General features: G+C 47.6%; 1 protein-coding gene across 1 annotated transcript in view; it reads left to right on the top strand.

Moving 5' to 3' along the window:
• PGAP1 (post-GPI attachment to proteins inositol deacylase 1) overlaps positions 1–12,763 on the top strand; it is an 82,694-nt gene that overhangs the window by 67,503 nt on the left and 2,428 nt on the right. Inside the window, exons 23-25 of the mRNA XM_060257388.1 lie at positions 6,181–6,316; positions 7,927–7,977; positions 10,123–10,337. Of these exons, the coding sequence (XP_060113371.1) occupies positions 6,181–6,316; positions 7,927–7,977; positions 10,123–10,337 (402 nt within the window). The remainder of the gene's footprint in view (positions 1–6,180; positions 6,317–7,926; positions 7,978–10,122; positions 10,338–12,763) is intronic.

Below are 12,763 nucleotides of genomic sequence, written 5' to 3'. Positions count from 1 at the left end.
GGGCCGTCTTAGTCAGGGCAGAGACCAACAGAGGTGGTTTCTTGTGGCTTGCCTCTGCGTAGCAACCCTGGGCTGACTTGGTGGTCTCCCATCCAAGTACAACCCAGGGCCAACCCTACTTAGCTTCCAAGATCTATCAGGCTAGCCTGTGTCATCCATGTCAGAGCAGAGGGATGGAGGTGGTTTGCCATTGCCTGCCTCTGCATAGCGACCCTGGACTTCCTTGGTGGTTTGCCCTCCCAAGCACTAGCCAGCGCTGACCCTGCTTAGCTTCCAAGATCTGATGAAACTAGACTCACCTGGGCCGTCTTAGTCAGGGCAGAGACAAACGGAGGTGGTTTGCCGTTGCCTGCCTCTGCGAAGCAACCCTGGGCTTCCTTGGTGGTCTTCCATCCGAGTACTGGCCAGTACTGACTCTGATTAGCTTCCAAGATCTGATGAAGCTGGGCTAGCCTGGGCCATCCAGGTCAGGGCAAGGAGGAAATACAAATACAAAATCTATTGGTACTGAATCGCCAGCTGGAATTAATTTTAGGATAGCCCTTGTCAAGTTGACGGAACACGTCATCTGAAGGTTGGCATTTCAGGGGATTCAGAGAACTGCGGCCTGTTTAATTTAGTAGCATCTCTGAGAGATGTTTGGAACAAGTCTAAATAATGAAGTGGGATTGGCCAGATGGCCTTTAAAGCCGAGGGGAAATATTTATAGATATTTCAGACTTAAAAACGGGAAGCTTGGGACGACCCTGAGACAAGAGAAAGGGAAAGCAAGGTAAGCCAAAGTATATTTTGAATAGTTTTGCTGCCCCGTAACTGTATACTGTTTCGAGAAACATCAGTGCCTGCTTCTCATACATAAGCAAAGATCACATATTTGGTTTGTGGGTTGCCGAGGCACAGAGTGGTCCAAACTCTGCAGTCCAAACTCTGCTCACAACCTGAGTTCAATCCTGGTGGAAGCTGGGTTTTCAAGTAGCCAGCTCAAGGTTGACTCATCCTTCCGATGTCAGTAAAATGAGTCCCCAGCTTGCTGGGGGGAAAGCGTAGGTGGCTGGGGAAGGCAATGGCAAACCACCCTGTAAAAAGTCTGCCGTGAAAACGACGTCACCCCAGAGTCGGAAACGACTGGTACTTGCACAGGGGACTACCTTTACCTTTACGTTTTATATTTTGTGAAAGTGAAATGTTCCTTTAACGTAAAACCCCTTAACGTAAAATCACAAAGCATGTAACGTCCTAATGAGCACAGTTGGAGTTGATTACTTGGACAGTTTTCATCAGTGAGTCCAGAGTTTAAGGGGGAGACTCATTTTGTGGCTTTCTCATGCTTTAGTTCAGGGGTCCTGAACAGGGTACCTGCCGGCACGTTTTGTCTGGTAAGACCTCTGATTGACAGTTGAAGATTTGATTGGCTGCACAGATTTTCAAAAAGGATGCTTTGGCAGTAGCTGCCCCCGCAGCACAAAGATCTTTGTGGTGTGAATGAAGTTAAAACTTAGCAATCATTTTGTGGTTGGCTCCACCTCCAGTGGCAGCCATCTTGCGGCAAGCTTTTTATGGCTGCACCCACCCCTCTGTGTCAGAATTCTAAATGGTGCCCTCAGGCTCAAAAAGGTTAGTGCTTCAGCTAGCTCATTTGAATTAGTACTCATATGCAGTGTTCCCGCTAAACTGAGTTAGCGTGAGCTGGCTCACAGATTTTTAGCCTCCAGCTAAAAATTTTTAGCCTCCACATTTTTGTCTTAGCTCAGGAAGGATGACCCTAAAGTACACTAATTTATGCAGCAGCTCACAGCTTTAATGCCAGTAGCTCACAAAGTACAATTTTTGCTCACAAGACTCTGCAGCTTAGAGGGAACCTTGCTCATATATGGTGTTGGTTCACAGTTGGGATTCGCTCAAAGCCGGGAACTTTATTCCCAGGCCGACCATTGCTAGACTGCTTAAACTTTATCGTCATTCCTTATTGAAGTGAGTCATTTCAGGCAAGTTGAGAACATGTCATTAAAAAAACCCTTTAATTTCCTCAAGGGGTCAGTCCTTTATAGCACTGAAAAAAGCTTAACCGTCTGCCCTAGACAGCCAGTTACTAACTTTCATTCATTCATTATAGACTACTTACACTAAACGGTTTTTTATTTGGCCTTTATATTTCTAAATTAGGTATCCTTTAGAGGTTCAGGGTGGCCTGTTGATTTAACTTTCCATTTTTGTCCTGGGAAAATGATAGCCAGTTTCTACACCCACAGAGTATTACACCAGCGATTGTCTTGTCGCAGTTGACTCAAGGTGACCCTGTAGGATTGTGAAGGGAAGAGACAAATAGAGGTGGCTGGCCACTGCCTGCCTCTGCATAGCCAGCCTGGCATTCCTTTATCGTCTCCCGCTGAAGCACTAACCAGGGATGACCTTGCTTAGCTTCCAAGTCTTGAAAGATCGGACCAGCCTGGCCTGTCCAGGTCAGAACAGTCATTTTCTACAGAGAACAAGAAACCGCCGAGAATAAAACATCTCTGCTCATCTTATTGACGCTAAAGAAACATAGTTCTGCTTTGCACTTTGAGCCAGAAAATCCCCTTTCTTGGTCTCTGTCCGGGAAGCAGTCTTTTGTAGGGGAAAATAGACCCATTTCCCCCCCTGTACTAGTATAATTTTGTAAAACGGATGATCTGGGACTATCCTCAGTTAAAGAAGCCTTCGAGTTTGTTCCGAAAGTTGCATGGATTAGACAGACAGACAAGGAGCCTCAGCCAATGGAGAAAATAGAGGTTTTGCTCTGTAGCTCCTGTGCAATTGTGCAAGACTGGCAAAGCAAGCTGTGATACAGAAGGAAGAAAGAGAGAGGAAGAAGGAAGCAGATGACAGCCAGTTGCTCGGGGGGGGGGGCTGATAGGAGCCCTCCGGGGGGCCTGCTTTCGCCCCCAGACTGCATGTTTGACACCCCTGCACTATATTTTGCTTCGCACCAAGTTCTTTCAGATAAAGCGACCTCAAAGTACCAGCTTGCGGGGCGGAAATTGTTACTTCTATGAGTTACGCAGTACAGGCATAGTATAAGCAAAGCAAGCCAGCATATTGCACACCTTCCCTCCCCTCGACATATTTGCAGATTACAGTAGACAGAATTAATCACATGGCAAGGGATCTTGACACCGATTAAGAACATAAGAGAAGCCATGTTGGATCAGGCCAATGGCCCATCCAGTCCAACTCTCTGTGTTGCATAAGAACATAAGAGAAGCCATGTTGGATCAGGCCAATGGCCCTTCCAGTCCAACATTCTGTGTCACATAAGAGAAGCCCTGTTGGATCAGGCCAATGGCCCATCCAGTCCAACACTCTGTGTCACATAAGAACATAAGAGAAGCCCTGTTGGATCAGGCCAATGGCCCCTCCAGTCCAACACTCTGTGTCACATAAGAACATAAGAGAAGCATGTTGGTCAGGCCAGTGGCCCATCCAGTCCAACACTCTGTGTCACATAAGAACATAAGAGAAGCATGTTGGATCAGGCCAGTGGCCCATCCAGTCCAAAACTCTGTGTCACATAACATAAGAGAAGCCCTGTTGGATCAGGCCAGTGGCACATCCAGTCCAACATTCTGTGTCACATAAGAGAAGCCCTGTTGGATCAGGCCAATGGCCCCTCCAGTCCAACACTCTGTGTCACATAAGAACATAAGAGAAGCATGTTGGATCAGGCCAGTGGCCCATCCAGTCCAACACTCTGTGTCACATAAGAGAAGCCCTGTTGGATCAGCCAATGGCCCATCCAGTCCAACACTCTGTGTCACATAAGAACATAAGAGAAGCCCTGTTGGATCAGGCCAATGGCCCATCCAGTCCAACACTCTGTGTCACATAAGAACGTAAGAGAAGCCCTGTTGGATCAGGCCAGTGGCCCATTCAGTCCAACACTCTGTGTCACATAAGAACGTAAGAGAAGCCCTGTTGGATCAGGCCAATGGCCCATCCAGTCCAACACTCTGTGTCACATAAGAACATAAGAGAAGCCCTGTTGGATCAGGCCAATGGCCCATCCAGTCCAACACTCTGTGTCACATAAGAACGTAAGAGAAGCCCTGTTGGATCAGGCCAGTGGCCCATTCAGTCCAACACTCTGTGTCACATAAGAACGTAAGAGAAGCCCTGTTGGATCGGGCCAATGGCCCCTCCAGTCCAACACTCTCTGTCACATAAGAACGTAAGAGAAGCCCTGTTGGATCAGGCCAGTGGCCCATTCAGTCCAACACTCTGTGTCACATAAGAACATAAGAGAAGCCCTGTTGGATCAGGCCAATGGCCCATCCAGTCCAACACTCTGTTTCTCATAAGAACGTAAGAGAAGCCCTGTTGGATCAGGCCAATGGCCCCTCCAGTCCAACACTCTGTGTCACAGAAGAACATCAGAGAAGCCATGTTGGATCAGGCCAGTGGCCCATCCAGTCCAACACTCTGTGTCACACAGTGGCCAAAATTTATATATATATATATACACACACACACACACACACACACACTGTGGCTAATAGCCACTGATGGACCTCTGCTCCATATTTTTATTGACATTTCATGGTGGATAAATTATAATTTCTTGACAAATGAGAGCTGATTCCCATGTGCAGGGGTGGGTAACCAGTTCATTAAGGCAGGATGTGTATCTAAGTTAGTCTTACCAAAAGTGCTTGGGAAAGGGTATGACAATGCAGTTTACCAATAACGTGTTCTGGCTCAATGGCTGTTTTCATACACAGTGGGAGAATGCACTTTCAGTGTACTTTAGTGATGGTTTACAAGTGGATTTTCCAGTGCAAAAAGGGGAATCCCCTTGCAACCAGACACTAGAGTGCATTGCTCAGGAATGGTGTGTTCACACTACACTAGATAATGAGTTTTACATCTGGATTTTTGCTATTTTGACACAGTAAAAATCCAGATGCAAAGCGCATCATTTAGTGTAGCGTGAATGCACCATAAGGGTGGAAGCTGCCAGTGTCTTCCCCTTCCCTTATAGGAACTGTTCTGTGCCTCAGTTCATCCATCACATCAAACTATTGCTAAGAAATTTTTGCTGTGGCTTGGTGGGAAGTTTGAATGAGCAAAATGATAATTTTCAATCAATTAGCAAAGCAAAGAATCGGGGGGAGGGGGATGTAATGGCTTGACATTTAATTTAATTTTTAAAGTTTAATTTGAGATTTACATCCTGCCCTGTCCCTCAAAGTGGGGCTCAGGGCAGTTTACAACAGTAAAAACCATGACAATAACAATAAATGAGGCATCTCAAATTAAACATATCAAAATTGAGCTGTCTCATATACATAATACATATAGATTAAATCAAAAAGGCCACAATTCAGACGATTGGCGTAGCCTGAGACCACAAGTCAAACAGTTGGTACAGCTTCAGCTTCTTAACCTTAGTTTGTATTGGCTGTTGTTTAGTATGAATTCACTGCAGCTGTCCATGTCAGCACACCAAATCCTCAGCATCAGCAACAAAAGCACCCAAGAGCTCTAAGCCACAGTTTGCTTGTTCCTCAAAATGCGTCTGCCCCATGGCGCAGATTGTTAAAGCTGCAGTTCTGCAGTCCTAAGCTCTGCTCACGACCTGAGTTCGATCCCTGAATGAAGCTGGGTTTTCAGGTAGCCGGCTCGAGGTTGACTCAGCCTTCCATCCTTCCAAGGTTGGTCAAATGAGTACCCAGCTTACTGGGGGGAAAGTGCAGATGACTGGGGAAGGCAATGGCAAACCACCCCGTAAAACATCTGCCGTGAAAACGTTGTGAGAGCAACATCACCCCAGAGTTGGAAACGACTGGTGCTTGCACAGGGGACCTTTCCTTTCCAAAATGCTGGGTTATGTTACTAAACACTGCGAGTAAACCAAATCATGGTTGATACCAGGGCTTTTTTCTTCTTCTTCTTCTTCAGAAAAAGCCCAGCAGGAACTCATTTGCATATTAGGCCAGACCCCCTGACATCACCCTTGTTTCACATATTGGGCCACACCCCCTGACACCAAGCCAGCCGGAACGGTATTCCTGTGCGTTCCTGCTCAAAAAATGCCCTGGTTGATACAATCTGTTATGCTTGGCAACGTGATGAATACTTTATTTTTCCAGGAACTTAAACTTTTTGTGTGTGTGTGTGTGCATGTTGTGATTTTATATTTGCCAGGCAGTCTGGATCTCCCACAATCGACAAGCTGATCACGCAGAGAAGGCTGTGCATCGCTGCTTTTGTGATTTTCCTTGGTTGGACCACCTGCGGGGCCTTGGCTATAGTCCTTACGTACTTTAATTACATCTTCAAGGTATTTACCCAACAGATGGCTTATAGTGAATCAGGGTCTGAATAAATACTGATTTTTGGCTAGCCGCTTAAGGATGCCAACCTCCAGGTGGGGTCTGGGGAATCCCCCAGCATTACAGCTTTTCTGACTACGGAGATCAGTTCCCTGTGGAGAAAATGACTGTTTTGGAGGGTGGATTCTGTAGTGTTGTGCCACATTGGGGTTCCTGTCCTCCACAGCTTCTACCCCCAAATATCCAGGAGTTTCCTAACCTGGATCTGGCAACCTTACCCCTCTCCCTACAAGTTTGGTGTAGTGGTTAAGTGTGCGGGCTCTTATCTGAGAGAACCAGGTTTGATTCCCCACTCCTCTACTTGCAGTGCTGGAATGGCCTTGAGTCAGCCAGAGCTCTCTTATCTGAGAGAACCAGGTTTGATTCCCCACTCCTCCACTTGCAGTGCTGGAATGGCCTTGGGTCAGCCATAGCTATGGCAGAGGTGGTCCTTGAAAGGGGCAGCTGCCGTGAGAGCCCTGTCAGCCCCAGCCCCACCCACCTCACAGGGTGTCTGTTGTGGGGGGAGAAGAAATAGGAGATTGTAAGCCTCTCTCAGTCTCTGATTCAGAGAAAAGGGTGGGGTTTAAATCTACAGTCTTCTTCCTCCTCCACTTGCAGCTGCTGGAAGGCCTTGGGTCGGCCATAGCTCTGGCAGAAGTTGTCTTTGAAAGGGCAGCTGCTGTGAGAGCCCTCTCAGCCACACCCTCCTCACAGGATGTCTGTTGTGCGGGGAGAAGATATAGGAGATTGTAAACCACTCTGAGTCTGATTCAGAGAGAAGGGTGGGGTATAAATCTACAGTCTTTTTCTTCTTCCTCCGCCACTTGCAGCTGCTGGAATGGCCTTGGGTCAGTCGTAGCTCTGGCAGAGGTTGTCCTTGAAAGGGCAGCTGCTGTGAGAGCCCTCTCAGCCCCACCCACCTCACAGGGTGTCTGTTGTGGGGGGGGGGAGATATAGGAGATTGTAAACCACTCTGAGTCTCTGATTCAGAGAGAAGGGTGGGGTATAAATCTACAGTCTTCTTCCTCCACTTGCAGCTGCTGGAATGGCCTTGGGTCAGCCGTAGCTCTGGCAGAAGTTGTCCTTGAACGAGCAGCTGCTGTGAGAGCCCTCTCAGCCGCACCCTCCTCACAGGATGTCTGTTGTGGGAGGAGAAGATATAGGAGATTGTAAACCGCTCTGAGTCTCTGATTCAGAGAGAAGGGTGGGGTATAAATCTACAGTCTTCTTCTTCCTCCTCCACTTGCAGCTGCTGGAATGGCCTTGGGTCAGCCATAGCTCTGGCAGAGGTTGTCCTTGAAAGGGCAGCTGCTGTCAGAGTTCTCTCATCCCCATCCACGTCTGTTGTGGGGGAGGAAGGGAAAGGAGATTGTGAGCCGCTCTGAGACTCTCCGGAGTGGAGGGCGGGGTATAAATCCAATATCATCTTCTTCCAGCCAGTGGGCAGGAGGCACATGGCAACCATAGCGATTCATCTGTGGCCTTTTCCTCACAGCCTGAAATAATACTTCAGTTATTGTGTTTCTCGGGAGAAGGGAGAGATTATGCAAAAATGTGTGTGCGTGTCTTTTTACAGGTTATTAAGCTGCATTCCAGTGTAAAAACAGAACTAAGTGTCCTTAATATGGTAAGTGCCTGCTTTAATATTTGTTACAAGAGAATACGTGATTTATCTTGCCCGTGCTTTTTATGGAGTTGTAGGACATAGCAAGACGCCTGTTTTAATTTAAGAGCAGGGGTCGTTTTGTAGAAAAATAGGTGGCGGAGCTCATTAGCATATGCCACCCACCCCCAGCCAAAAGCAACCCGACGCAAGAAAAGAGAGCCCCGGGCGAGTGAAGCCTGCTTGGGCTGGCTAGAGATCCCGCCAGCCCAAGCAGGCCTCACTCACCTGGGGCTCTCCTTGACCTCCCCCCTCTCATAGTCAAAAGGCCAGCAAGCCACCCAGTGCCCAAAATCACATAAGAAGTGGAGAGAGGGTGGTGTGGGCTTCTCCAGGGGTTAATGAGGGCTGCTGGGGGCGTGGCAAAGCTCCTGGTGGCCGACTGGCTGCCCGCTCTCCCAATCCAGGGATTGTTGTGCAGCTGCACCTGCTGTTCAATGGATAAGGGAGGGAGGGGGCCATCAGAAAGGTTCAGGAGCTTTCAGGGGAGGGACGGTGGCTCAGTGGTAGAGCATCTGCTCGGTAAGCAGAAGGTCCCAGGTTCAATCCCCGGCATCTCCCAACAAAAAGGGGTCCAGGCATATAGGCATGAAAAACCTCAGCTTGAGACCCTGAGGAGCCACTGCCGGTCTGAGTAGACAATACTGACTTTGATGGACCCAGGGTCTGATTCAGTAGAAGCCAGCTTCAGATGTTCAGGAGCTGTTTTTCTGTGAGCTCCTGCTGAACTGAAGGCCTGGTTAAGAGGGAGAGTCGTTTGGGCCAGTGGCCTTGCAGGCCAGCCGGAATCACATTTCCTAGATGAGTCTTCTGAAGTCCTTTCAGAGATAATCACTGTTTCTGGAAGGGAAAAGAATATGGAGGAAATTTCCTGCTTTCCTTTAAATTTGATGAAGATGGGTAGTCATGGTAGTCTGCCTGAAGCAGCAGAAAAGAGCAATAGTCCAGTAGCACACTGACGACTAACAAAATTTGTGGAAGGGTGGGAGTTTTCGTGAGTCACTGACTCACAGAAGCTCCTGCCCTTTCACGAGTTTTGTTAGTCTTCAGTGTGCTCCTGGAATTTTGAATCGGGGCATGCCTGTCCATTCCTAGTATTTCCCACTTGACCAATCTAAGTTTTATTTATTTTTATTTATTTATTTATTTAGGATTTATATCATAAGAACATAAGAGAAGCCATGTTGGATCAGGCCAGCGGCCCATCAACTCCAACACTCTGTGTCACACAGTGGCAAAAAATGTTATATACACACATACACTGTGGCTAATAGCCACTGATGGACCTGTGCTCCATATTTTTATCTAAACCCATCTTGAAGGTGGCTATACTTGTGGCCGCCACCACCTCCTGTGGCAGTGAATTCCACATGTTAATCACCCTTTGGGTGAAGAAGTACTTCCTTTTATCCGTCTTAACCTGTCTGCTCAGCAATTTCATCGAATGCCCACGAGTTCTTGTATTGTGAGAAAGGGAGAAAAGTACTTCTTTCTCTACTTTCTCCATTCCATGCATTATCTTGTAAACCTCTATCATGTCACCCCACACCCCACTTCCCACAAGTGGCTCAGGGCGGCTTACAACAAAGCCACTTAATGAATCCCCTCTTAGACTGGTTTCCCATTAGCTTTATGCCACTCTCATGCTCCACTTCTCCGCGGGGCTTCCATCGGATTTCACCCTATTTGCCCCGGGGCTGCAACTCACTCTGCCTCTTCTGCGCAGCAAACAAGATCCTCTAAAAACCGGTTTCTGTTCGCCGCGCGAAAAAGGCAACGTGGGTTGTAGCCCCGGGGCAGAGAGTGTGAAATCCGCCGGAAGCCCCGCGGAGAAGAGGAGTGCGAGAGCAGCAGAAGGCTAGTGGGGAAGCACACAAGCCTATCCCCATGTGCATCTTCAAAAGGACCTGAAGTTGTGGCAGCATTAGCATCAGGATGTCTCTAAGAGGGAGGGTGAAGCAGGAGCAGAGCGAGGATATCCTCTCAGCAGCATGACCAAACAAGTCATTTCAAAAACTTTTAACCATTTTTTAGCCATCTATATTCTCCGTCTCTGATGAGAAGGACGGCAGTTAATGTATGTTCATTTACACCTTTATGCCCCTCAAGCCCTCGGAGCAGACTTCCGACAATTCTCACAAAGAAACGGGGAACAGCTGCGGGTCGACAGATGGCATCTCAGAAGCCACCAAGCCGCCGGTCAGCCAGGCTGCCGTTGACGGAATTGCAGAGAGCCTCAAGATGCATCTCACCGTCCTCAACATGCTCACGTGGGTCGTCCTCCTCAGTTGTCCATCATTAATTTACTGGTTAAAAAATCTCAGGTAACCCTTCCCAGTTTTTAAGTTGTTCGTTTGAAAAGAAATCTGTTCTTGTTTGCTTTTAAATCAGCTGCTTTCTGGTGTTGTTTATTTCACTTATTTATTTACCACTTAGACCCTTTTTTCCCTCCTCAATGGGAGAGTCTAAGCCAGGGGTGTCAAACATGTGGCCCGGGGGGGGGGCGTGAATCAGGCCCCCAGAGGGCTCCTATCAGGCCCCCGAGCAACTGATTGTTGTCTGCTTCCTTCTCCCTCTCTTGCTTCCTTCTTGCATCACAGCTTGTTTTGCCAGGCTTACTCAATTGCACAGGAGCTACAAAGCAAAGCCTCTGTTTTCTCCATTGGCTGAGGCTCCTCCCTTGTGTAGGAAGGGGAAGAGGGAGAGCTTGCTCTGCCAGGCTCTCTCAATCACACAGCAGAGCTACTGAGCCAAGTCTGTTGGCTGAGGCTCCTCCCCCTCCTGGTCCCCTGGGGAAGGAAGGAAAGAGTCAGAGCTTCCTTTGCCCAGTTCCCTGGATCCCATGGGAGAGATACAACGAAAGTATCTTTAAGATCAACAAGTGCTAATGCTTTAAGGTTTTTTTTAAAAAAAATCTTTGTTTTTGTCTGTGGAGTTTATAAAGTTTATCTCTCTGCTACCTGGCTTTAAATTTCTTGACCCACATGGCCCGACCCAACAAGGTGTATCATTTATGTCAGATCTGGCCCTCATAACAGACAAGTTTGACACCCCTGCTCTAAACGGCTTGGTTTCTGACTGAGTGGTTGTCAGCTTGGTGCCTCTGCCCACGATGGTGCCCACTGATACCTTTTCTGGCGCCCGCCAAGTGCTTTTTGGAAGTAGGTGGGATTCGGAGGGGGTCTTTGCCCATCAAGACTTCTTATTGGCTAACAGATTTGATTTTTTAAAAATGTTGCTTTTGGACACAGGTGTGGCCAAACTGTGGCTTGGGAGCCAGATGTGACTCTTCCACCCACATTGTGTGGCTCTCAAAGCCCCGACTGCCCCATCGGCCAGCTGGGAGAAGGCATTTAAAGTTAAAGTTGCTTTCGTTCCACCTCTCACTCCCTCCCGCCTGGCAGATCTCAAACGTCTGACATTAATTCTATGTGGCGCTTACATTAAGCAAGTTAGGCCACCCCTGCTTTGGGAGCAGCCATCAAATGTTTGGACAGTACAGAGCACATTTGGAGTACTGTGCACAATTCTGGTCACCACACCTCAAAAAAGAGATTATAGCATTGGAAAAGGTCCAGAAAAGGGCAACTAGAATGATTAAAGGGCTGGGACACTTTCCTTATGAAGAAAGGTTAAAACGCTTGGGGCTCTTTAGCTTGCAGAAACGTTGACTGTGGGGTGACATGATAGAGGTTTACAAGATTATGCATGGGATGGAGAAAGTAGAGAAAGAACAACTTTTCTCCCTTTTTCACAATACAAGAACTTGTGGGCATTCAATGAAATTGCTGAGCAGTTGGGTTAGAACGGATAAAAGGAAGTCCTTCTTCACACAAAGGGTGATTAACATGTGGAATTCACGGCAACAGGAGGTGGTGGCGGCTACAAGCATAGCCAGCTTCAAGAGGGATTGGATAAACATAGGGAGCAGAGGTCATCAGTGGTTATTAGCTACAGTGTATTGTTGGAACTCTCTGTCTGGGGCAGTGGTGCTCTGTATCCTTGGTGCTTGGGGGAGCACAGTGGAAGGGCTTCTAGTGTCCTGGCCCCACTGGTGGACCTCTTGAGGGCACTTAGGTTTTTTGGCCACTGTGTGACACAGAGTGTTGGACTGGATGGGCCATTTGTCAGACGTTGGAGGTTCAAAGTAAACGGACTTCCATTTGTTGCAAAAAGTTAAGACGTTTATTTGATATCTCAAGGTTCTGAACAGGCAAGTATTGGAACTGATAGCATTTAGTGACAGAGACACAGTTTTAAACACTCACATCAAAGGGTTTCTAAACAATATTACATTCTCACACTTCTGAGCTACAAGTAACACTTTCCCTACTTCTTATCGCTTGTGGTTCCTCTTCTCACGAGGAGCCCTGCTGGCTCTCCTTGAGGCCTGTTGCTTTTGTTAGTGCTATGCAGAGGAATTCACAGCGGGAATTACCGTAGTAACATCTCTATAGCCGTTTGATATGCAAGGTTTTTGTCTCATGGGTAGTAGCTAGTGCTCAAAATGGGGTTAGTCATGTCAAGAGGCAGGTTACAGGTTATATTCAGCATAGTATCACATTCAACATAATATCATAGTAATATTCTCCAATGTCTGACACCATTGGCCTGATCCAGCAGAGCTTCTCTTATGTGACACAGAGTGTTGGACTGGGTGGGCCATTGGCCTGATCCAACAGGGCTTCTCTTATGTTCTTATGTGACACAGAGTGTTGGACTAGATGGGCCATTGGCCTGATCCAACAGG

The sequence above is a fragment of the Heteronotia binoei genome, chromosome 16 (assembly GCF_032191835.1).
Source record: "Heteronotia binoei isolate CCM8104 ecotype False Entrance Well chromosome 16, APGP_CSIRO_Hbin_v1, whole genome shotgun sequence".
In the NCBI taxonomy this organism is placed as follows: Eukaryota; Metazoa; Chordata; class Lepidosauria; order Squamata; family Gekkonidae; genus Heteronotia; species Heteronotia binoei.
The sequence above is the reverse complement of the archived record's forward strand: the minus strand, read 5'-3'. Positions and strand labels throughout refer to the sequence as shown.